This window comes from Podarcis pityusensis (genome assembly GCF_964106645.2).
Source record: "Podarcis pityusensis genome assembly, chromosome: Z".
NCBI lineage: Eukaryota > Metazoa > Chordata > Lepidosauria > Squamata > Lacertidae > Podarcis > Podarcis pityusensis.
In genome coordinates, this window is record NC_138044.1 from 49,202,676 (window position 1) to 49,227,957 (window position 25,282).

The window sequence follows — 25,282 nt, forward strand, 5'->3', positions numbered from 1 at the left end:
TTTGAATTTATCTGCTGAACTCAAAAGCTTTAGAGACGTGTATCTCCGAACAGGGTGGGGATTCGGCCCTTTTAAGCACTGTCAGATTGGTGGGTGAAGCATCATCCCAGAGACTGGGCAATGGGAGAACAAGTATTCACTGGACTCTGTACAACCACCAGAGAAGGAAAACTCAGGTATGGGCACTGTTTGGGGTGGGGCTGCAGCTCAGGGTAGAACAGGTGCTTTGCATGCACAAGGTCTCAGGTTCACTATTTGCCAGAATTAAGACTGAGATGAGAGGAATGACCTCCGCTTGAGGTCTTGGGGAACCTGCGTTAAAAATTCACCAGTTGCAATTCACACCTGGCCATTGGCCACTTGCGACCAAGTGAAGTTGCCCAGGTGCCAGGATGGCTCCTGAAGTTTCCACCACCTGGAGGTGCATGCCTGGGGGTAATTGGAAGTGGATTGTTTTCACACACAAATACCCAGTTCTGTAGATTTCTATCTCTCATATTTTATCTGCACAATCAGAATGAATTTCAGGAACGCAAAAGTTGTATTGAAAAACAAGACTTTCGAGCCGTCCAGCCTCAAAATGGCAATTCCATTCTGGCGACTGTAACCCTGGTTTAAGGAGCCATTTGGCACCTAGCTTATATACCTAAGTTTCTGCGGGAACAGCTACCAGCTGGGGAAGATGACCGTGGACCTGACCTAAAGAGAAGGTGGCTTTGTGATTCCCTCTTTCACTTTTCGGGAGTGAGCGCCAACGCTTCTACAGTCAACATGGCAACTGGCGCGCAGAAGATAGATGTGATAGCAAGCCTGCCAGAGCTTTGCAATTTGTGGAATTGAAAACATCTAATAAAAGAACCCCAAGGGGACCACTCCTGGAGCCAGTGCAGGGAGGACGAAGCATGCTCAGCAGCTATGTAGCAGCGAAGGACATTAGGGAAGGGGTTGGAGAGAGAGATGGAAACCTGGGTGGGAGGGAAGGAAGCAATGCTGAAGGACAGCATTGCTGACCAATTGGAAAACTGAATAGGGCCACTCTGCACTGCAACATTCCAGTGCAGGGCTCATTTGCACGGCTCATAGCCTAGAGGAAATTCAAACGCTCTTCTGCAGCTGTGGGTTCACAGGCCAGAGGTAGAGCAGGAAAGGGCCATCGCTCAGTCACAGAGCATCTGCTTGCACACAGAAGGTCCCAGGTTCAACCCCCACTGAGAGGAACTCCAGGTAGAGCTGAGAGAGACTACCTGCCTGAAACCCCAGAGCGCTGCTGCCAGTCAGAGTAGACACTACCAAACTAGATGCTTTGATAGTCTGAGTCAGTATAAGGCAGCTTCCTGCGCACCTATCCGCATGCTTTGCGCACAGGGTCCAATCCTGGCAACTCCGGTAGCAGGTGAGCAGCAAAACCTCTTGTCTGAGAACTCTGGGCAGATGCAGCCAGTCAAAGTATGCTGCCTAGAGTGAGACCAGGAGTGGGGAGCCTTTGGCTTTCCAGGTGTTGATGAACTGCCTCTCCCATCAGGCCAGGAAAGCATGCCCAATGGGAAGAGATGATGGGAGCTGCTGATCAGCAACACCTGGAGATGGGCTAGATGGATGAATAGTCCAGGGTGGATAAAAATCCATGATTTTTTTTTTATTTAAATCAGAATTTTTTTTAAAAAAAGTTAGATTGGATTTTTAAAATAAAATGCTTTTGGAGGAAAAATCTTTCTAAAGATAGTTTTCTATTTAGGTTACATTATAATAAGGATTTGTTTTAAATTTTTCATGTGTGCTAAAACTCAGTCTAAGTTCTTTTTTTTTTCTTTTTAAGTTTAATCACATCAGTTAACAAACATGGATACATACGCTATGATGTTATTGCTTTAGTTAAATAAATTGTTTAAATTGTTATTAAGGAAATGATTGTTTTTCTCCTTCCAATAAAGTACAGCAGAAAAGTTGTCCAAATATAAACAGTTAACTTATTAAACATCACAATAATTTCATAATTATCTGTCTATGTATTTCTAATAGTATAACCAAATCAATAATTTTTGATATAACTGTAAAAACTACTCTGAAAATTTATTATTCCAATAATGAAACCTTCATCTGGTTGTAAATATTAAGATTATACAAGCAAGAATGAGTCTTTCTGTAAAAAAAAGAAAAAAAAAGAAAAGAGATTTAAATCAAGTCTTACTGACTTGTGTTTTAAATCAATTTGATTTAAATCAAATCCACCCTGGAATAGTCCGACCAGGTGTGTATCCATATCTATATCTATATATATGCACGACAGCTTACTATACCCTGCCAGCCATCCTATTTCACACCTTCCAATGCCATTCAACCACTTCTGTGCCCCACATCGAGTGCCTCAAACCAAGGTAGTCTGAAATCTTCTGCTGGAGAGCCGTAAATGAAACATTCTGTGCATGCAGTTTGGAAGCCAAGCCTGTCCTTCTGCCATAGCCAGGCATCTGTCACAACCAGGAACAGAAGATTGCCCTGAAACCCAAAGCTCACATGAACACCTTTACAGCCCCCAACGCCCATTGCTCACGTGACGATTGGCTTGCACATTAATCTCAGCACATCACTGCCCACTTTCTGAGCAGTGCCAAGTTGGTGCCTCTGATACTGATCTCGGGCTGGTGTGGCAAGCACATCAGATTACACATTGCAGTACATCTGAGAAGTCAATAAGGACAGCTTGCTTTGCCCAAGTTCAACAGTTTCAGTAGTCCCTCAAACAAGAAGTCCAGAAACGTATGGAGGGCAGTGTTAGAAACTCAGATAGATAAGCTAGGTGCCAAATGGCACCTTAAACCTAGGTTAGGTCGCTACAACAGAATGCCTATTTGCCAGGGGGTTGGACTAAATGATGGTCGGGGTCCCTCCCAATGCTACAATTCTATGATCTCGACTACATTTATTGACTGTCGCTTGTTCACTTGTCCCAGCATGCAAGAAGGAGAAGCAAACACAGTGGGCATGGTATTAACTATCGACTAAGGCAGAGGTTCTTAGATTGTGGTCGCCAACCTGGTGCCCAGAAATCTCCATGCAGTCGCACTTTGGACCCATGCCAGTAGCAAAATGCGCCTGATTAATTTCTAACACCGATGGAGGTGGAGAATCCGGAGTGGAAGCTCCACTTCCGGAAGATGGCGAACGGCACTTAGTCAGCGTGAGTGTGAGCTCCCTGATTTATCTTTTAACATTGTTTTAATGAGTATAGAAACCTTTTAACTTTTAACTTTAGTTTTTAGTTTTTAGTCTTAGTTTTAAATTAGTAAGTAGGAGGACGCCTTTTTCTATCGGGGAGACAACCATTAACCTTGAAACTGGGGCGGTTGCATGAAGAGAGAAATGACTAAGCAACTATACAGCCCTGCTTGTGGGAGAGGAACTGGGAAACGTACCAGAGATTCTAGAGATATAGACGACACAGAGGAACTGAGATGCCTGCCTCTTGCTAAACAAACAAAAATTAGTGAATCTGAAAGTACAAAGGATATTTTTAATATCCCGGTTTCAAACTCTTTCACACTGCTAGCAGAGATGAATGACGAGGAATCCAGGGTGAAAGAACCTTTTGATAACCTGCCTACTAAACCTTCAAGCAATAATAATACTGGCATCCACTCGAATGTTTGCACTAGAGCCCGTGAAAGCTGCATTGACGAGATACTATTTGAACACTCGACTACTTTAGACCTGGTTGCTAGAACAGTGGACTATATCTTTAAATACATAAAAGACATCCGAGGATCCTTGGAGAAGATTATCTCGCTTGTATCCCTAACAGGTAAAGACAGTTCCCCTGATGTACCACCTGAGATGAAGCCCTTACAAATGCCCAGAGCACCCGTTTTACCTCATACCTCCTGTATAATTCCTCAAGCTGCTGGCAATCAGAAAAGTGAGCAAGGTGAGCAAAATAAGAAGGAACAACACTCTGCACCTCCTCACAAACTGCTGCTGCAAGCTACCAAAATCTGCCTAACGGTTTGCCCCTTTAGAGGCAAGGTGATAAACTGGCATTATAAGAGTGATATAAGGAGATACCTAGCGGAGCTTCTGAGGGTAACCCCTAGCTCTATTGACCTGAAGCATACTGATCATATTAGCAGCAGACCTCAGAGGCAGAGAGTGCTGCTCTCCTTTAAAACCAAAAAGCTCCCTGCACTTCTTATGTCCTCAAGAAGCCGTCTAATGAACTATGGAATCCTTGCTACAAGAGTCTTTACCAATACCAAGATCTGCCCTCTCTTACCAAACTGCTTGTTCAAAAAGAAAGCAGATAAGTCTGAGGGTCCGCCAATTGCCACGACCCCAACTCCCCTGGCCGCAGATCTAATCAGCTGGTTTGACGCCCCCCTGCCTCCACTGACAAAGGCCACACATCTGGAGAACTCTACGGAGCGTGAGTTACTTCTATCCTTCTCCCAATTGCCAAAACTGGAGCGAACAGAGATAACGGACAGATTGGACGAGTTGCTACTCTGTCTCCGTAACTCAGAAGATCATGCTCATGTAAATAAGATGAATTCCTCACCAATTGTAGATCAGGCTACACAAGCCCAAGTGGTACCTGCTTTAACGACCTTTGATCTGCAACCTGGCTGTGCACAGCCTCGGGATGTCAAGTCCGGGCAGGATACAGTGGAAGATTCGACAACCCTCTGGTCAAATTCGGAAGCTGTGGCAAGACTGGATGCTCTTTTGGAGGCAAACCGAAAAGGATGCCTTCCACCTGCCTTACACTGCATGTTCCCTACAGCATCTGCAGATCCAAAAGGCCCACCCCCCTCAATCTTAGAGCATACTTTAAATGTAGAGTCTATGGACCTGTCGTTAAGTGATACTCCTGTGCACCAGAATCCATCCCTGCAGCTACCAATAATTAAGCCTCAATCCATGGCTGCTGCTGCGGTAAGTGGTGCTCGGAAATTGCCTGGTAAGCAAGCTACAATTACTTCCTTCTTCCAGCCTATTGTCCCCCCTCGCCGCATGCATTCCCAGGTGGATTCTGCCGTGCTGGTTCCGCAAGGCCCAGCATGACTCGAAGGGGTGACCAGGAGATTACTTACTTTCTTATCCTGGAATGTAGCTGGCATTAAACCTAAGCTGATGGATCCATCCTTTGTCGCCTACATAAAAGGCAGTCATATTCTTTTGCTGCAAGAGACCTGGGCTTGTGAGGGCTTCTCCCTATCAGGGTATAAGGGCTTCTACCTGAATGCACATCAGAATTTACTATCTCCTGGCAGACCACAAGGTGGGTTGGCTACCCTAGTTTCTTTGGCCTTAAACCTGCAGGTGGAACAAATCGACATCCAGTCGTCATCCATGCTGGGTGTTAAGCTACAAACAGCGGAGGAAGTGTTCGTGGTGATTAATGTTTATTTGCACCCAATCTATAAGAAAAACCTGGTGGACCAAAGATGGAGGGAAATTCAACAGACTCTTGAAACTCTCCTAGAGAAATATCCTGAAGCCACCTTCCTAGTTGCAGGAGATTTCAATGGCCGATTGTCTCACTCTGATAAATCATTATTTGCTAAATATAATAAATATCCCTCACTACCCATTTTAACCTCAGACCTTTTACCCAGGAATTTTAAAGACAGTGTTGCTACATATGCAGGTTTTAAATGTAGACAAACTTTGATGGCTCTTAATTTTCACCTTTTAAACGGAGCTCTCAGTTCTGATTACCCTGCCGAATTTACTTTCTGGTCAGGCTCCCGAGCCTCTACCATAGACTTTATTTGGACATCAGTAGACCTAATTCCCAAAATTTCCAACTTTAGGGTGGTAACGAGGCTGGAAAGTGACCATTTTCCATTAGAACTTTCTCTGACCCTGGATGGAGAATTGGCTACCTATTCCTGCGTGCCTATTACAAATAACCAGCTTCAGATGAGGCCCACTGCCTTAAAATGGACCGACAATATGGCTCAACGGATAAATGAACTCCTTTGGTCTGACCAACTGCAAGAGACAAGGGACTCCCTTATCCAGGCAGTTGAGCCACTGCCAATATATGACAATTTAGTAGAACTGCTAAAACCTTCGTTGGCTAAGACCCCGGTAATGAATAGTACCCATTTCTCTCATAAAAAGTGGTTTGACGAGGAATGTAGGCACTTCAAGAACAACCTATATAATGAATTCTTGGCATATAGGGCATCAAATGACTCCGCACCTAGCAGTCACCTTATGAACCTCAAGAGAAGGTATAAAGCACTATTAAAGGAAAAGAAGCGTGCGGCAGAAAGAAATGATTGGAAGAACCTTCTAAAAGCTGCAGAAAATAGAAATCCCTCCTCCTTTTGGCACCAAATTTCCAGATACCTGGGTAGACCGTTGTCAAGGATAGAACCCCAAATTTCAGCTGACACCTGGGAAAGCTTCTTCTCCGTTTTATATGCAGCTCACGCAGCTAGCGGAGGAAGGTTAGATTTGGCCCCCTTGCCAGAGTGGGATCCTGTTACCTGCTCTGAAGTGGAAACACTTATAGGCCAATTTGAGGCGGGCAAGGCACCCGGAGACGATCTTATTTCCATAGATGTTATTAAAGCCAATAAGGATTGGTGGTGTCCACCCCTAGCAGCTCTTTTTACTTATATAAACAAAACAGCACAATTTCCTCCAAGCTGGAACTCTGCACTGATTGTGTTAATTCACAAGAAAGGGCCGCGCACAGACCCGGCCAATTTTAGACCAATTAGCCTGCTAAATGTTATCGGGAAGATCTATTCAAGATTTCTACTTAACAAATTAACGACCTGGATGGAAAGCAACAATATCATCGCAGAGGAACAGGCGGGTTTCCGCCCCGGAAGATCAACAACAGACCAAATCTTAATCCTAAATCACTTGGCCACCAAGTACGCTGGCAATGGCCTAAAAGCCCTCCACGTCGCCTTTATAGACTTTAAGCAGGCCTTTGATCTAATTCCCAGGAACCAGCTATGGACAAAATTGGCAGCGACATCTATCGACCGCCGCCTTCTCTTGCTGATTATTAATTTGCATACAAATACCCTCTTGAGGATTAGGATAGATAGTAAGGGGCTAGTCTCCAATCCGGTTGCCACCACTAGGGGGGTAAGACAGGGCTGTTTGCTTGCCCCTGCTCTGTTTAACTTCTATATTAATTCGCTAGTGGTGCATATGGCAAATGCTGATTTCCATCCACCAAAACTGGCAGGACGAGCCTTAAATGTCCTACTGTATGCGGACGATGCCGCCCTATTAGCTACCTCCCCCATCGGATTAAGGAGGATGCTTCGGGCTCTTCATGAATATGAGACCCAACACGAGCTCCAATTAAATTATGCCAAGACCAAAATAATGGTCTTTGCTGCTCGACCGAAACCTAATTTATGGTCAATTAATGGTATTCCTTTAGAGCAGGTCAGTTGCTTCAAGTACCTGGGTCAGGTTGTAAGATCAAATAGGTCCTTCCTGGCGCACAGAGAATACATAGCCTCGAACGCATCCAAAGCAGCTCTGATGATTAGAACCCTGTACTCCAAGAAACAGGCACAAACTGTCAATGTTGCCTTACGTCTCTTTAAAATGAAAGTCCTCCCTCTTCTGCTGGTGGGCATTGCCTTGGGCTCACGTAGGGATTTTGAAAAATTGGAATCTATCCAAACCCAATTCCTCAGGGCCATACTCAGGATCCCCCCCTCTGTGGCAGGTGCGATCATGAGACTGGAAACCGGTTGTCAAGCCTTTAGGTATGTGGCCCTGAAAGCGAAGTTATGGCTATGGCTCAAGCTCTGTTTCAGACCGGTGGGTTTGGCCCCCTTGATTCTGAGGGATAACTTTAAATCTCCATGGGAAGGGGAGATAGTGGAGGAAGTGCAGAAGTGTGGGTTGTCCTCCCTTTATATAGAGTCCATGACGTATAGCCACGCAAAGGCGGTGATCGCGCAAAGATTAAGGGATATTGCCAGACAGGAGGACATAGCCCGTGTGAAACCTGGGTTGTTTCTGGGGGAGCAGTTGTATCGGGCTGCTCCAGCTCGCTACCTGGCGGATATCCACTACGTGGAATACCGCAGACTATTTACTGCGGCTAGGCTGAATGTTCTTGACTCGGCGGTCCTGAAGGGAAGATATGGAGGAGTCCCATATGACCAGAGATTATGCCACTGTGCATTGGGTGAGGTAGAATCCACAGAGCACATTTTATTGAGCTGTCCCTTCTACAACGATTTAAGACAGTATCTTATAACTCCATACTTACCCCAGCTCAGTTCCCGACAAAGAGGAAAGCAGACAGCATATCTGCTAAATAAGTCTTCTGGGAAAACAACCTTGTCAGTGGCTAAATTTCTTTTCCTGGCACTCAAGTGTCGGAAACGTATAATTGAATGCTTTGACGTGGGTTATCTGTGAGAGGTCTAGTACTGTGGCCCTACCTTACTTATGTACCTTATGTAACTTATGATGTTATAGTTTATAATTATTGTGTAATGTTTTAATTCTGACTATCGGTCGAATAAAGAAATTGATTGATTGATTGAACACCGATGGAGGGTCATAGGGTTCCTCTCTGCAATCTGATATAAAGTGTTGCTTCAGGTTTGGCTCCTCAGAGTAGGCAACTTGCCAAATGGAGGATTCCTCCTTGCCTTGCTCTGGCATGTTTTGGAACTGGGCAACATGCCTGACCTTGACTCAGGAACAACAACTTAGCTTCAGCTGAGATTTTGCCCTTGCAGGGGGTTGGAATAGATGGCCCTTGGAGTCCCCTCCAATTCTATGATAACCCTGTACCTGCATCCACCTATCTCTGCAGCTTTCATCCTTGACTCTGGCCTGACCTGGATTACACATGCATCTTCCATCTGGTTGTTTGCAGGCCTGATCCTGCAGGGCCCTGGCATGCACTGGCTGACAGGTCCCAGTTCTGCCCCCTTCCCTCTGCGTGGGAGACCACTCAGTTTGAACAAGGCGAGAGTGGCAGAGACTGCCAAAGAATTTAACAGTCGTCTCCAGCCTTGGTGGTTTCTCAGGTGCTCAGACAGTACAACGGCAATCACAGCGAACAGACTGGGCTTCAGTTTCCCCTTCCACCCAAGACCCAACCCAGTCCTAGGCAAGGCTACTGAAGCAAGCTTAGAGAGAGAAGACCACAACATGCATGCTACGTGCAGACCATGCAAGGCCATGTGTCACTGTGGAGAACTCCTGAAATATTCATGCAGCTGCAAGCTCAGTGCTATGGTAATTTCCCCTTCTTAGTTCGCAAGAACAGTCTCTCCCACCCCCAGTGCTAACAGCCTGCAGCAGATATGCAAAGAACATAGGCTGGAAATAAAGGCAACCCACAGAATTTAAAACCACTGCTCAAAGGATCTGGAGGCAAAAGGTATCACTCTAAGAAAGTCAATTATGTCTGCCTATCATAGAGTTGGAAGAGACCCCCAGGGATCATCGATTCCAACCCCCTGCAAGGCAGGAATCTCAGCTAGATCATCCATGACAGGTGGCCATTCAACCTCTGCTTAAAAATCTCCAGGGAAGGAGAGGCCACCTGCTGCCTCGCCTTCAAAGTGAACCCAAGAAAGGCCTCAGGCTGATTTTAGTAGTTGGGAAATTAAAGATTAAAAGCAGCACTTGCCTTGAAGTGCTGGGTTTAATTAGTTACAGGTTAATCAGTTCAAACATTTATTGGAGATTGAAGTTTGCAAACGCATGCTACTAGATCCGTAGCTGGTTTCAAACAAACTGTCCTAAATCTAGGTTGTGGAGGTAGAGGCCTCATGTTAGCTGAACAGGATGACCTTTTGGGCATTGCAATATTTGCACAGCGATGGAGGCTGGAAAACACGTTGGATTCTAAGTTGTACATTCAGCATCTTTGCATGTGAGAAAATGTTCTTTAAAAATCAGTTCTACTTTAAAAATCAAAATTCTACTTAAAAATTCTACACCAGCAGCATTGTACACCTACTCAAATTATCTCGCATTACTTCCAGTGCATCATCAAACTGTTGTGGGAAGAGAGGGGCTTTTTCCATTTCAAGCATGAATGCCCACATGGGGTGTTATTCTGGAATGAAATTTGTAAAGAGATATCAAGGGTTATTACAACACATATTCAGGTTTCTCCCCAGTTATCCCTACTAAATATGTGGACGGATGCCATGAGGACATTTCGCCAAAAACCTGCCAAGCTCTCTATAGAACCACAGTAGAAATCGTTAAGAAATCTGTACTACCAGGTAACTCTCATGGGGTGTCCAGAGCATTGTCTAGTCCTGCTGTGTTGGATGAGTTTCAGTTGGCAAGGCTTGAGGATGTGGACAAGGTGCCTGGATTGGTCAGGGTGACCACTTGCATGCGCTCTGGACCCTTGCCCCTCTTGGCTGATAAAAATCAGCAGGGAGGGGACAGCTGGCTGGGCCAGGGAGGTATGTAACAGAACGGGCCTTTTCTGCAGTGGCTCCCCGTTGGTGGAATACTCTCCCTAGGGATATTTGTCCGACACCTCCTTTATATATCTATAGGCACCAGGAGAAAACCTTCCCCTTCACCCAGGCCTTTGGCTGATTCATATTCTACTGCCATTTAAATGTGTTTCTGTGTTTGGTTGGGGGGGGTATTCTTTTTTTATGTTTTATTTATTTGCGCTTTTATCTCATGTTTTTATCTTGTGAACCGCCCTGAGATCTTTTGATGAAGAGTGGTATATAAATCTAACAACAACATCATCCTTATGGTATAAAGCAGCCTTTCTCAACCTGTGGGTCCCCAGATGTTGTTGAACTACAACTCCCATCACCCCTAGCTAGCAAGGCCAGAGCGCAGGGATGATGGGAGTTGTAGTCCAACAACATCTGGGGACTCACTGGTTGAGAACCGCTGGAAAGTCTCTGGAATTTAGTTACTATAGAAGAAATAAAACATAAATTAGGGTCTCTAAGGTGCAGGAAGAGCATGCAGCATGCTGGGATTTTATTTCGTACAGTTTAGTTTCAGATTTACAGGCATCTCTCCTGTGCAGTCTACAGAAATATGGTTGCCATGATTTTAGTGTTAGTATTTAATATGCTCAGGTTTTGTATGCCTTGCCTTTATTTGGATGTATTGCTGAATTTTTGTTATTGCTGACTTGTCTTGGCAGTTCCATAATAATTTGCAAACTCATTAAAATAAATTAAAACAAGCAACCCTCCGCCGCACCTTTAATAGGGTCTAGAAATGGCCCAGAAGCCTATGGAGTTGCTCTTGAGACTGGTGTGATGATGAACGTCCCTTTCGAGGGTTAAATATTGGTGCTTATTATTTCTTTAAAAAATATTTATATACCACTGTATCATAAAACCTCTTGGCAAATAGAAGGGGAAGAAATGGAGGCAGTGAGAGATTTTACTTTCTTGGACTCCATGATCACTGCAGATGGTGACAACTGTCACAAAATTAAAAGACGCCTGCTTCTTGGGAGAAAAACGATGACAAACCTAGACAGTATGTTAAAAAGCAGAGACATCACCTTGCCGACAAAGGTCCATATAGTTAAAGCTATGGTTTTCCCAGTAGTGATGTATGGAAGTGAGAGCTGGACCATAAAGAAGGCTGATCGCTGAAGAATTGATCCTTTTGAATTGTGGTGCTGGAGGAGACTCTTGAGAGTCCCATGGACTGCAAGAAGATCAAACCTATTCATTCTGAAGGAAATCAGCCCTGAGTGCTCACTGGAAGGACAGATCCTGAAGCTGAGGCTCCAATACTTTGGCCACCTCATGAGAAGAGAAGACTCCCTGGAAAAGACCCTGATGTTGGGAAAGATGGAGGGCACAAGGAGAAGGGGACGACAGAGGACAAGATGGTGGGACAGTGTTCTCAAAGCTATCAGCATGAGTTTGACCAAACTGCGGGAGGCAGTGGAAGACAGGAGTGCCTGGCGTGCTCTGGGGTCACGAAGAGTAGGACACGACTAAACGACTAAACAACAACAATCATAAAAAATAAAAGCAGCTTACAACAATAACTATATGTAATAAAAGAGCATAAATAAACCATTATGGAAAGACATGTTCTTAATTGCCCAAATGAGCCTCGCCGCATAGGAAAGCTTTCAGCAGGCTTTTAAAGGCTGAAGGAGAATGTGCTTGCCTAACATCTAGCGGCAGAGTTTTCCCCAGGAGTGGGCAGAGGACCCTAATGGGCTGCATTCTGTGTCATTAGCAAGTGAGGCTCACCAACTTGGAGGACAATCAGCGATGCTCCTGCAAAAGATCTCCGTGATGGAGCTGGGATATAAGAGTTTGGGCAATCTCTGCAACACCCTTGACCTAAGATGTTCTGGGCTTTGTAAATTAACATAAGGACCTGGAAATTATTAATTTAGTCCTAGAAACTTCACTTCGTTTTGAAGAGTATCTACTTTGAAGAACTACACCCTCCCCCCAATTATTTGAAATTCACCACCAGGCAATGGAACAATGGGGTCACATGTGCACCAAAGGTCAGCCAAACACATGTTACTCTGGAAGGAAGAGTCCTTGCCTCTCATACAACAATGGATTAACAACAATGGATTAACAATTTGCACTCTGGGTGCTTATCTGAGCTGACAAGTGATGGCGTTAGGGTGAAAAATAAATCAAGACCATTTGGCCGGCTTCTCTGGAGACTTATTCATCATCACTGGCAGCCCGGTATATTCTCATTAACAATTCATATGGCCAAAGCAGCTTAACCCATGTTATGCTTTCCTATTTTCCCTTTTCTTTTTTCTATATCACTTTAAATGTATTGTTCTGAATGGTAATTAAAAACTGCTTGCTTTTCTTTTTAGCCTAGTGTGATTATGTTCCATGGACCTAGGTCTAACTGCTGTGTTCTTAAACCAAATTATATTTCCAAACTATTTTCAAGGGCTGCAAATCAGAGCTCTGGATGATTTTTTTTTAAATAAAAAAATTCTCTTGCTCTGTCTTTCTTTACTGGTGTTTGATGGATCTTTCATTTAAAGATATTTGTAAGCCAGCTTGAATACCATTTGGGGATGAAGGGTGGGGAGAATTGTAAGTTCACAGGTGTATTTTAAATAACTACCTGCTTGTCTAGATAGACGCAGCTCCATCCTTTTTTTTAAAGTGCACCTTGCTCACCAAAATATTTTCGAAAGGCTAAGCTTGCAAGTCTGCATTCTTTGAAAACTGGATGCCACAGGTTGCTCCTGTGCAAATGACTGGTATTTTCTTCTGATTTTCCATGTGAGGTTTTAAGGATTACTGTCAGTTAATTACACAGCTCTGCCAGGATGTAACACGAAATGACAGGCTGTGATGCCATCATTGCCACCACTTTCCCCTTTGCCAATTGCAGTTCTGAGTAAGCCAAGAAAGTGTAACCAGTTGTCTTTGTCAGTGGGAAGAAAGTTTGTGCTTTGTACCTGGCCACAAGGTACCTTGCACCTCTCCCATTCATAGGGTTCCCCCCACCTTCGAAGGATTGCAGGTCAGAATGCAAACAGACTCCAAATTTATCGGAGGAAAAAGGAAGGACCACAAAGCCCTTTGGGAGGCAGACTGCATCAGCCTCTGCTTTGCAAGTCAAGTTACTCAGTTCCAAAGTCAGAAATCTGCAGGAGAAAATCAACATGTCCAGCGATCAAAAACCAGTTCAGCAGCTTTGTTGGAAGCATACCAGTACAGGACTCAAGCTAAATTGTTGCACAAAATATTTAGCTACTGAGCAAATGTCATAAAAAGCAATGTAAACAACGTAAACATATTAATAGGTAAAGGTAAAGGGACCCCTGACCGTTAGGTCCAGTCGTGGTCAACTCTGGGGTTGTGGCGCTCATCTTGCTTTATTGGCCAAGGGAGCTGGTGTACAGTTTTTCTGGTTTTCCGGGTCATGTGCCCAGCAGGACTAAGCCGCTTCTGGCGAACCAGAGTAGCGCACAGAAACGCCGTTTACCTTCCCGCCAGAGCGGTACCTATTTATCTACTTGCACTGGTGTGCTTTTGAACTGCTAGGTTGGCAGAAGCTGGGACCGAGTAACGGGAGCTCACCCCGTTGCTTATCCAAAATATTTGTGCTCATGCTGCTGGCCAGAGCTCAAAGCATTCAAGGGCACTGCAGAACAAGGGGGGGGGGGACCACATACATATACACACAGATAAAACCCTTTCTATCTAAATAACAACAGCATGGGTTAATATTGTTCAAGGATTTGGAAATTAGCTTTCAGTTCCTGTGCTTTCAGAACCAAGCACGAAAGAATCAAGAACACAAACAAAGCAGCAGTAAAACTGTTTCTGACAAGAGGCAAAATCTACTACGCATTTCAACAAGGCATGGAGTCCCCCCCACTGGCCCCAAATACAGACCTGCCTGAGTGTCAAGTCTACCTAGGGAAGCTTCAGTCTCTATGTCAGAGTTTTCCAAACTTTCCATGTTGGCGACATACTTTTTAGATATGCATCATTTCGTGACACAATTATTCAGTTTTACTAGCAAACCGGAGGTTAAACTAACCCCTTTCCAGCCCTGGGAGGAGTATGGGGAGCATTCGCACGACACACCCACACATCGCAACCAACACACTAGTGTGTCACGACACACAGTTTGGAAAGCTCTTGCACATTCAGGAGAATCAGCACAAGAGGCAAAGTTTTACTGGTGGTGGCACTGAGTTCTGGAATGCCCTCTAGACATAGGCAGGGCTCCTTCTCTGCCTGAGATTTCTTTTAGAGCAGGGGTGGGGAACCTGTTGGGGGTGGGGAACAGCTGTCCATGTGCCAAACTACAACTCCCATCTGCCCCCAGGCAGCTTGCTAACAATTTCACATTATATTTTAGATTCATGCTTTTCCTTTGGTTATTATTGCATTGTTTTTAATGCATGTTGCATTTCACTGATACATTCTTTGGGTGTTTCATATGTGTAGGGGGCTGCTTTTTTATTTTATCATGATGCTGCCCTAAGGGAAAAGCAGTGTCATACAACTAATTGAACTGAATACGCAGGACCTGCAACAAAATTTTGCAGTGGGATGCTCCTGTTTAGGGAGCGGACCAGCCATACCATCCTGGCGGATACTCCATTCCATTCCTACTCTCCTCACCCCACCCCAAACATATACTCAGCATTCAGTGTCTACCCAGCATGCTCAGTCCGCATCAGCCTGTATGTTGTTGTTTTTTGAGTGATGGTGGTGGGTTCCCCCCCCAAAAAATATTTTTTTCAACTTCTGCAACCTTGGGGCTCCCCCAAACCTCTTCTTTGCAGGGGATGCCATTTTGGCTAGATAAAAATTGCCACTGGAGAATCTGATTAGTGTGTAGGACTGAGTCTTCTCAGCTTGTTGAGTTGAATCATTACAATTAATTTTAATTACCATTCATACAGAGCTAGCTACATATAAGGTGCTTTATGAATAATGAGAAGCTGTGAACTGTGGCTATAAAGGGATGTCCAATGAAGCTGAATGTTGGAAGAGTCAGGGCAGACAGAAAGAAGTCCTTTGTGCAGTGCAGAGTTAAACTGTGGAACTCCCTGCCACAGGAGGCAGCGATGGCCACCAAGTTGGGTGGCTTTAAAAGAGGATTGGACAAATTCATGAAGGAGAAGGTTGTGCAAGGAGTTCTAGCCACAATGGCTCTGCTCCTCCTCCACAGCCAGAGGCAGCAATGCCAGTCTGAATGCCAGTCACTGGGGATTGCAGGTGGACAGAGCGCCCTGCTTCAGAACTTCCCACAGAGGCATCCGGTTGGCCACCATGCCGACGTTCTGCCTTCACTGCCAGAGAAAGTATCCTTCTAAATACCTGGGAATCACCGGTGTGGGTGGTTGGGTGGGTGCTGTTGCACCCAGGGCCAGATTGCAGGCTTCCCAGAGAAAGCTGGTTGACCCTATTCCACCAGGCTTTCTCCCTATGTTCTTAACTCTTGACATTTACCTTCTAACGTCTGATTGTTTCATTCTGCTACTGACTCAATTTTAGCTCAGACTTAAAATGCAATTTGGTTTAGAACTCTTGCTTGAAACAGGATTGCTTTTCTCTTTTTATAAAAATTTTGTGCTGCAACTTTATAGATTTTGTTGTAAGCCGCTTTGAATACTGGTGTGCAAGATCTAAATTATGCCATTATATTATAATTCATCCTGACTAATTAATACAATTAAGTATGTATCATGGCTTCCCATTTTCTTCCTTTTTGTTCATTGAAGAGAGCTGTGGGGGTTTCATATGAGGGAGGAATGATGAAGAAATATGATTCAATTCCCATTTAAAGTCAAACCTACCTAATTCACACCTTTGTAGACAACGCAAGGACCAAACCACAGCTGCCCTTCAAATTTCACACTTCTGCAAAGGAAGGCACTACTGTCCCGGCAAGACCAGTGGCGGAGGGAGGGTCTTGCGTGGCGGCACGTCGCCTGTGGGGCCATGGAACGTCGCCCATGCGAGCGTCGTCCCAAGGGGGTGGCGTGCACAAGCCCATCTCAAGGGGGCGGCCGACTGTGGGGGCGGAGGGATTACACGGGCCCCACTGTGCTTGCTTTACACCCGTGTAAGCGGTTCCTGTCCCGCTTTGCTGCTTTAAAGCAAGCCACGGAGGAGCTCCCGTCCGTCCCTCCTCTGCTTAGCATTCGCTTCATAAGACGCACATACATATTCCCTGACTTTTCAGGAGGAAAAAAGTGCATCTTATGGAGTGAAAAATACAAGCGTCTTATGGAGCAAAAACTACGATATTTGAACTGTTCTCAAAACACCTCTGTCTTCTCTTGTCTGGGCTAAACCCAGCTTCTTCAACCATTCTTCATAAGGCTCAGTTTCCAGACCCTGGATAATCTTGGTTGCCCTCCTCTGCACCCTTTCCAGCTTGTCAACATCCTTCTTAAATTGTGCTGCCCAGAAGTGGACACAGTATCCCAAGTGTGGTCTGACCAAGGCAGAAGAGAGCAGGACTATTACTTCCCTTGACCTGGACACTATATTTCTGTTGATGCAGCCTAGAATACCATTAACTTTTTTTGCTGCTGTATCACACTGTTGACTTCGGTGAAGCTTGTGGTCTACTAACACCCTTAGATCCTTTCCACATGTACTGCTGGTAGAAATACATACATACATACATACATACATACCCAGTCTAGCTGGCTGGCTTTTCCAAGCCCACTCTGGGTGGCTCGCAACAGAATATTAAAAACACGATAAATCATCAAACATTAAAAACTTCCCTAAGCCAGATGTCCCTCATCCTACATTTTTGCATCTATTTTATTGTTCTTGCCTAAGTGTAGAACCTGACATTTGTCCCTATTGAAATTCATTTAGTTTGTTTGGGCCTAGTTCTCCAATTTCCATCTTCTGTGGCATTAGCTACACCTCCCAGTTCGGTGTCATCTGCAGATTGGATGAGCATCCCCTCAATTCCTTCATCCAAGTCATTTATAAAGATGTTGAACAACAATGGGCCGAGGACAGAACCCTTCGACACCCCACTTGTCACTTTTTTCCAGAAAGATGAGGAATGAGTCCTCTTTGGGTTCGGTCTGCCAACCAGCTACAAATCCACCTAACAGTTGCCTCATTCCACCCACATTTTACCAGCTTCTCTGCAAGTATATCATGGGGGACTTTTGTCAGAAGCCTTGCTGCTATTTAATCCATTCTTTAAACAAGTTCCAAATATACTGCATATGCTTTCTACATGTTTGTTCTGTGCTGTCAACATATCAACCAAAGATTGGCCATGGACCCTCAATGATGGGGAGTGGGTTGGTGGGCAAATCCACAATCTCCATTCAGACAGAGTCTCTCCTTGCATTTCCAGTTGGCAGGAATGAGCGGGTTTTCCTGCAAGTTTCCTGCAAGAAGTTTGAAGGTTCCCTTCTGAAGCCACATGCCAAGTTCTGGAGGAACCAGCCAGCCTGGAATGACAGGCGGTAAAAAGGCTCAGCCTTTCCCAGCTGTGTTTCAGCTGCACAGCACGCCTTCCTCAGTATCCCCTTTTTTACACAAATGTTTAAGGCAGTGAGGAAGAATACTACATCCCTGACCAAATCGCAAATGACCTGGTAGCAAGAGCAACTAAAACAGCCTTTGCCAAACTTGGGCCCTCCAACTGCAGCTCCCATCTGCCCCAGCCAACAGAGGGTAAAACTAGGGAATGCTGCAGTGTGGTCTAAGTGGTTAGAGTGCTGGACTAGGGTTCAAATCTACTTGGCCATGAAGTTAAACAGGGTGATCTTGGGCCCGTCCCTGCCTCTCAGCCTAATATGCCTCACAGGGTTGTGGTGACAATTAAACAAGGAGCGGAAGGCCATGTCGGAAGCCACCCTGGAGAAATGGTGGGAAGCAAATACAGTAAATAAGTAAATGAAATCTAGAATCAGAAAACTGAAGCTTCTTTCAGTTTTCTGATTCTGGATTTCATTTAGAAATCTTCTTTCTTTTCAAAAGGAAAGAAGGTTCTAATCTGCACCAGAGAGATTATTTTCCTGATGGTGAAGGGCCCAGAGTTCACACCTGCTTGGCATGCAGAAGGCCCCAGGGACCATCTCCAACGGCCTCTCCAGGGAATGCTGAGAATGTCCAACACCTGAAACACTGGACAGCTGGTGCCAGTCAGTGCAGACACTCTTATTGAGATGGGCCAGTGTTTTCACACAGGAAAACTTCCTATGTTCCTAGTACAGTGGTACCTCGGGTTAAGAACCTGATTTGTTCCGGAGGTCCATTCTTAACCTGAAAATGTTCTTAACCTGAAGCACCACTTTAGCTAATGGGGCCTCCCGCTGCTCCTGTGCTGCCGCCGCACAATTTCTGTTCTCATCCTGAAGCAAAGTTCTTAACCTGAGGTACTACTTCCAGGTTAGCAGAGTCTGTAACCTGAAGCGTCTGTAATCTGAGGTACCACTGTACTAGTAAAATGGAACTGAAGCAAATGTGGGGTGAGAAGTGAGACCCACAGCTCTGGGGCAGGGTGCCTGCTCTGCATGCATGAGGCCCCAGGGTCCCTCCCCAATGGCCTCTCCAGTCAAAGATGATGTGCAGAAACCCTTTTCTGCCTGAGCTCTGGAGAGATGCTGCCATCACAGCAGACAGTGCTGAGTTAGCAGAACTAATTGTCCAGTTTCATAGCTGCTTGGAGACCCATGCGAAAAAGAGAGGCATTAATAATAATACTAAAACACTATTCAGTTAAAGCTCAGTGATATCACTTTAAAGAATCATGGCTTTCCCCAAAGAATTCTGGGAGTTGTAGTTTGTTAAGGGTGCTAAAAGTTGTTCGGGAATCCTCATGGCACTCTGAGAGGTACCATTTTCAGAGTGGTCCAGCAAGCAATCCCTCTCCCTAGGGAACTCTGGGATCTGTGGCTTTGTGAAGGGAATGGGGCTTCCTAACAACTCTCAGCACCTACAACAAACTACAGCTCCCAGGATTCTTTGGGGGGGGGGAGTCATGACTGTTTAAAGTGGTGTCATAATACTTTAAATGTATGAAGCTTTGGAGAGTTTGCCTTGTGCCCCAGACCAGGGACTCGTTCATAAACTTCTGACACCAGCTGGCCCAGACTGGAAGCTGGAGTAAACGGTTGCCCCCAGAGGCCTGCAGCAACAAATGAAGCTAGGGGCCATGAAGTTTGGGGGGCGGGGGCGGTAGCAACGAGGGAAAGAACCTGAACATCGTGTCCTCAGCAGGTTCCCCTTCTACACACAAGCCCACCTCCTTGTTGGTGTTGCTACTCACTTGCCTCTCCTACTGGACTCAATCCTCAGCCCAAAGAGGAGGATAAGACTTGGTGAGGCCTCCTATTTCCTCTCCCCTCACTGCTTTCAGGCATGTTCTCCCTGACATTTTGGTTAGCGAAATGGTTAAATATCAGCTAGCACTGCATATATTGTTGGACTTCAGCTCCCAGCAGTCCCAGTCGCCAGCATGGTGAATGGTCAGGGACAACAGGTGGTACAAACCAGCAACCTCTGCAGGGCACCTCTATTGACAGGGAGTCCCAAAGTCTGGGCCCTTTCCGCAACAGAGAAGCCCCTTCTTTAATGTACCCACTTCACCTAGCATAGAACGTGGACCTAGTGAGATAAACGAGGCAGATAAGTGGAGCCATCTTTCTGCAAGCTGAGCATCTCTAGAAGAGCAACATCAGTGGGTGGTTCTGCATCCTTCCCAGATTCATGGAATCACTGAGTTGGAATCATCTAGTCCAACCCAAATATGCAGCTGTCCCTTATGGGGATTGAACCTGCAACCCTGGCGTTCTCAAAACCACGCTCTAGCCAACTGAACTATCCAGGCCGATATGTCCTTCTGCTAGCACTACATCACTTTAAACATGGCATCCCACAAAGAGCCCCGGGAAGTGTCGTTTGCTGGGGCTGTTAGGAGACCTGCTTATTCCCCTTCACAGAGCTACATTTCCAGAGTGACTTAACAATCAATCTCTCTTCCCAGGAAACTCTGGGAATTGCAGCTCTGTGAGGTCTCCTAACAGCTCTCAGATCCTTTGGAAGAAGCCATGGCTGCTTAAAGTGGCAAGATAAAGGAAATAGTGTAGATGAGACCTCTCTGTCAGGATAACTTTATGAGAGGACTCTATCTGCCAGTCAGGTCCCTTGCTTTGCGCAAGTTGAAGTGTTTCCATCAATGCAAAGCCTCCACTGGATGCAAGGGGGGAATGGAATTCAGTTTGCCTAATTCACACTTTATGAAACAAGGCACAAACCAAAATGCAAGCCATCCTTCAACATTCACATTTTTCTAAATTTTGCAATGTAACAAAAATCCACGTACCAGCAAAAAGTGTGCGTAAAAATGCATATTGTTAATGACATACAAAGATGCATTATATTTGAGAAAATATAATTGCCTCATCCATTTTCCTGAGAACCTTTTCTTTTTTATTTGTTAAAATTGTAAACTGATACGGCAATGTGGAGAACTGATCTTAAAATCGGAAAAATGAGAAACTGGGAGGTTCACTCACCCAGAGATACAACCCATAATAATTCACTTCTGATGCCTTGGCAGGACTCAGATTTGTTTGTTTGTTTTGAGTCGCCAGGCCAACACAAAGCACCACTAAGGATGTCCGACAATTAAAACCTAAGTGTGCAATATCCTTCAGACTATACCATTCTACGAATATATATCTAAAAAAAATACAGCATAATGAAAAGAGGGTCAGTGCAGATGAGAAACAAAAGCAACAGAAGCAACTGTATATATCCGTGTTTTTAAGAACGCATTCGCTCCTGCTGCCTCCTAAAATGCAAGTGGGTTATTCGAACACAGCAAGTTTTTTAACACTGTCGCCTTCCCACAGTATTTGGGTGGAAAGAGAAAACTCTCCGTTCAGAAAGGCGGGTGGCAGGCGCGGAAATACGGTCACGTGACCTGCTCTTCCATTGTTTGATTTCGTACGAGGAGGCCACAGCCCAGGAAGCCCAGAAGCAAACGGCACGTGTTGCCAAATCTAATTCGTCTGTCATCCTCCTTTCCCATCGCCACCGTTGCTATAGTATGTTTCTCAGGCAACAGCCTTGGGTTGTTTTTTTCCCTAGAATGTGTATCTGGGTGGAAGCAAGATACTGAGGAGTACCCACTTCTCAACAAAACTAGGTTTGGGGGCTGGTGAAATGCAGTTCAGGGGCTGAAGCTGAACTGCAGGCCAGAGAGTCCCCAGTCTGAAACTCAACCCTGCCGCGAATAGAAGTCACAATCCCTCTCAGCCTCAGTCCCTCCTGTCCCTAAGGATGTACAGTGGTACCTCGGCCTATGAACTGTTCGGTGAACCAACTCCGCAAAACCAGAAGTAGGTGTTCCAGTTAGCGAACTGCCACGGAAGCCGAACGGTGGCAGGGAACTGGCGGTGGGAGGCCTCAGTAGAGAAAGCACACATTGGTTTAAGAATGCTTTGGTTTAAGAACAGACTCCCGGAACAGATTAAGTTCATAAATGGAGGTACCACTGTACATCAGTAATGATGTTCCTTCCTTCCAGCATTGTTGTAAATATTTGCAAAGCTGCCTACATAGAATCCTAGAACGTAGAGTTGGAAGGGACCCCAAGGGTCATCCAGTCCAACCCCTTGCAATGCAGAGTTTTGGGCACACATTGCTTCCCTATGTATGAACCTACTATGCTGACTTTGGCCTGTTGGAGCACCTACCCTCAGAGCTCTCTACTTGTGACTGGCAGTAGTGCTCCAAGGCATCAGATAGAGGAGCATGGAGCATTATGTGGAGGCAGACCATCTAGTGCAGCACTGTTTGAGAACCAGTGGTTCTCAAAACCTTTTCCTCTGGCCCCACTTTCAGAATGAAACATTTGTTCATGAATTTTTTAGTGATAAGAAATACAGTGGTACCTCGGGTCACATACACTTCAAGTTACAGACTCTTCTAACCCAGAAATAGTACCTCAGGTTAAGAACTTTGCTTTAGGATGAGAACAGAAATTACTTAACCCGAGGTACCAGTACCTCAGGTTAAGTACTTAATTCGTTCCAGAGGTCTGTTCTTAGCCTGAAACTGTACTTAACCTGAAGCACCACTTTAGCTAATGGGGCCTCCTGCTGCTGCCGCGCCGCCGGAGCACGATTTCTGTTCTCAACCTGAAGCAAAGTTCTTAACCTGAAGCACTTTTTCTGGGTTAGCGGAGTTTGTAACCTGAAGCGTATGTAACCCGAGGTACCACTGTAAATTGGAAAACAAAAACAAACAACTCCCAGCAGTGCTTGATTTTTAACCTAGAACACAACTACTTTATGATACAATCATGGGAAAGTATAAAACAACATGAATCACACCCCAAATATGAAACTGACTGCCCTTGACTCTTCCTGCTGCATTTGCCACCCCCTCCTGCCTTGCCCTTCGAGAACTCTGCTCTAACTGGACTGGAAGCAATGGTCTGCAGAGTTTCTGGCAGGGGTCTCTCTCAGTCCCAGCTGAAGATCCTGGGGATGAAACCTGGGACCTTCTGAATGAAAAGCATGTGCTCCACCGCTGAGCTGGATGCCTTTCCCGATTCTGCCGCCCAGCTCCCCGAAGGGATTGTGGGAGGGAACTGTTCACCAGTGAACCATCTCTCACGTCTGCTATTCCAACCAATGGCTGGCCAAGGGTGCACCAAAACAGCAAGACCTAGCAAGAGAGGCAGTACTGGAGCTCCTTACCTTTAGGGAGTCAAAGCAGGCGATAACTCGTCCATTTTCCACATGGCAACTCCTTGAAGGGTGGGCAAACTTGCACTCTGTGTCAGAGCGAGAACAAGTACCTCTCTGAAATTCTCGACATACTTCTAACGTCAGCCATTTTGTGTCACGAACCAAAGAAACGTTCACAGCCATTTTAAAAAAAATAAAAGAAACCACCCCCCAAAAAAGGAAGGGGGGAGAGAGAAAAAGGAAAACACAAGGAACCACACCCCTCCTTCAGGAGAAATAGTACTGCTGATCTTTCAAAGAAGAAAAGGGGGGGGGGGATAAAAAAGGGAATTCAAGTTTAAAAAAAGTGAAGAAATAACTAACTTGTTGCTTTGGTAAACTTTTCTATTTGTCAGCACTTAGGTTTCCATTGAACTCAAATTGTGTTTGTTGAAAAGAAGGATTAAACATAAAGCCAATCATAAAATAGAAATCTCATCAGAATTAACTGAAAAGTCAAATTAGAGGCCAGCTCCTAAAAGTGCAATTCTCGAAGTCAAAATAGAAATGTTATATATATATATATATATATATTATATATATACCTATATATAGATATATATAATTCTTTTTTTGTGCCACTGCCAAAATTATTCTTTCAAAATAACTGGCAGACTTTTTATTTCCCCCTCCAAAGGATTATTCTGTGCTCTCCAGTTACTGGTTTCAATTATTCTCACGCTGAAAAAAGGAAAAAGGAAAAGTCATTGCTGGCGATGCTGCAGGTGGAGCAGAGTTGGTTGGTTTCGTTTCTTGACAGGGGAAGAAGGGGAGCTGCAAGCAGGAACCAACAGAAGTTGGTTTTTTTAAAAAAAGGTTTCCATTTTTTCCTTTCGTTTGGAATATTTTAGTAAAGGGAGACCATTAAGTCTGCTACATAGTCAGGAGACAGAGGAATGGCAGAGCAAATCTGAGTTGTAAAATGGTTAGGAAGAATTTTTTTTTTGGGGGGGGGGGAATTATAAAGATGGATGAGTTGCTATCAGGATATGAACTGCAAGCAACGCCAAACTTTGGAGAAAGGAAAAGCAAAAATAAAAAAGAGGAGAGGGATATCTATATATATCAATAGATATATATATAGATCTATATACACACACGTATAGATATATGTATATATATAATTTTTTTCCCAAAAAAGCGAGCGAGGCAAAGCCCTGGACGCAAATCCAAGCGGTGGCGGCGGCGGCGGCGGCACAGGATTCAAGGAAGGCACTTTTCAGCTACCTGCGAAAGAGAAGAGAAAAGTGTCAGCTGAAGCCCAAGGCAGCTCCCCACCCTAAAGCTTCCAGCCCTCTCTCCGGAAAGCAAGTGGAAACTCATTTTCAACAGGAAAAACCTCTAGGTACTGACAGTGTGGCATTTTGAAGGCAGCCGCGGTAGGTGTTTGTATTAAAAAAATAAAAATAAAAATAAGAGAAGAGAGAGTCAGAAAGGAAAGAAGGACATTTCTCCACACGGAACTGCGCATGGCACAGAGGAAGCAGCCAATTACATTTACCGTTGCAGCAGAAAGCCTGGGCAGGCATCCAGTAAAAAAGGTTGTTTTATATTGATTTAAGTCTGGCAGACATTCTCCCTCGTTTTCTGCCTCTTGCACAGTCTCTCTCCCCCCACCCCCGTGCCCGCTGCACGGGAAAAATGCCTCCACCTGGCGTTGCGGCAGACGGCCCTCTGGTGCGTCTGTGATGTGCCTCCGGGTTCCCAGCAAGAGCCAGCTGCTGAGTGGGCAGGCTCTGCTTCTGCACAGGCCACTCAGACCGAGAGATGTGGCGAGGCGTCGCTGTCGTGTGCAACAATCCACCCCTGGCACAGCTGGAAGCTCTCAGTGGCAGAGCGAGCATTCTGGAAAGAGCCCTTGCCCCCTTGCCACCCCCTCCACCAATTCCTCGCTGCTACTGCTGCCCCTTTCTCCAACCCAGAGTGGCTGGTCGTGGCAGGATGCCACTCTCAGAACACAGTTGGGCAGAAAACTGGGTGGGGAAACCTTGACTCTGAGGGCGTCCACAGACAAAGGAAAAACAAACTACCCTTCTGCTCTTTTTGCGGCACCATAAATCATTATGGAAG

General features: G+C 45.2%; 1 protein-coding gene across 7 annotated transcripts in view; it reads right to left on the bottom strand.

Annotated features, from left to right (window-relative positions):
• Positions 1–25,282, bottom strand: part of MBNL3 (muscleblind like splicing regulator 3) — a 127,715-nt gene that overhangs the window by 58,177 nt on the left and 44,256 nt on the right. For 6 of the 7 annotated variants that reach the window (XR_013981543.1, XR_013981544.1, XM_080990411.1 and 3 more), the window contains exon 2: positions 23,183–24,439. Coding sequence is in view for 5 of the 7 variants with exons in the window: in XM_080990411.1 (XP_080846537.1) it covers positions 23,183–23,356 (174 nt within the window). In the remaining 2 variants the exon portion in view is untranslated. Of the gene's footprint in view, positions 1–23,182; positions 24,440–24,565; positions 24,665–25,282 lie in introns of those variants that run through there. The other variant, XM_080990412.1, reaches the window with a different exon arrangement.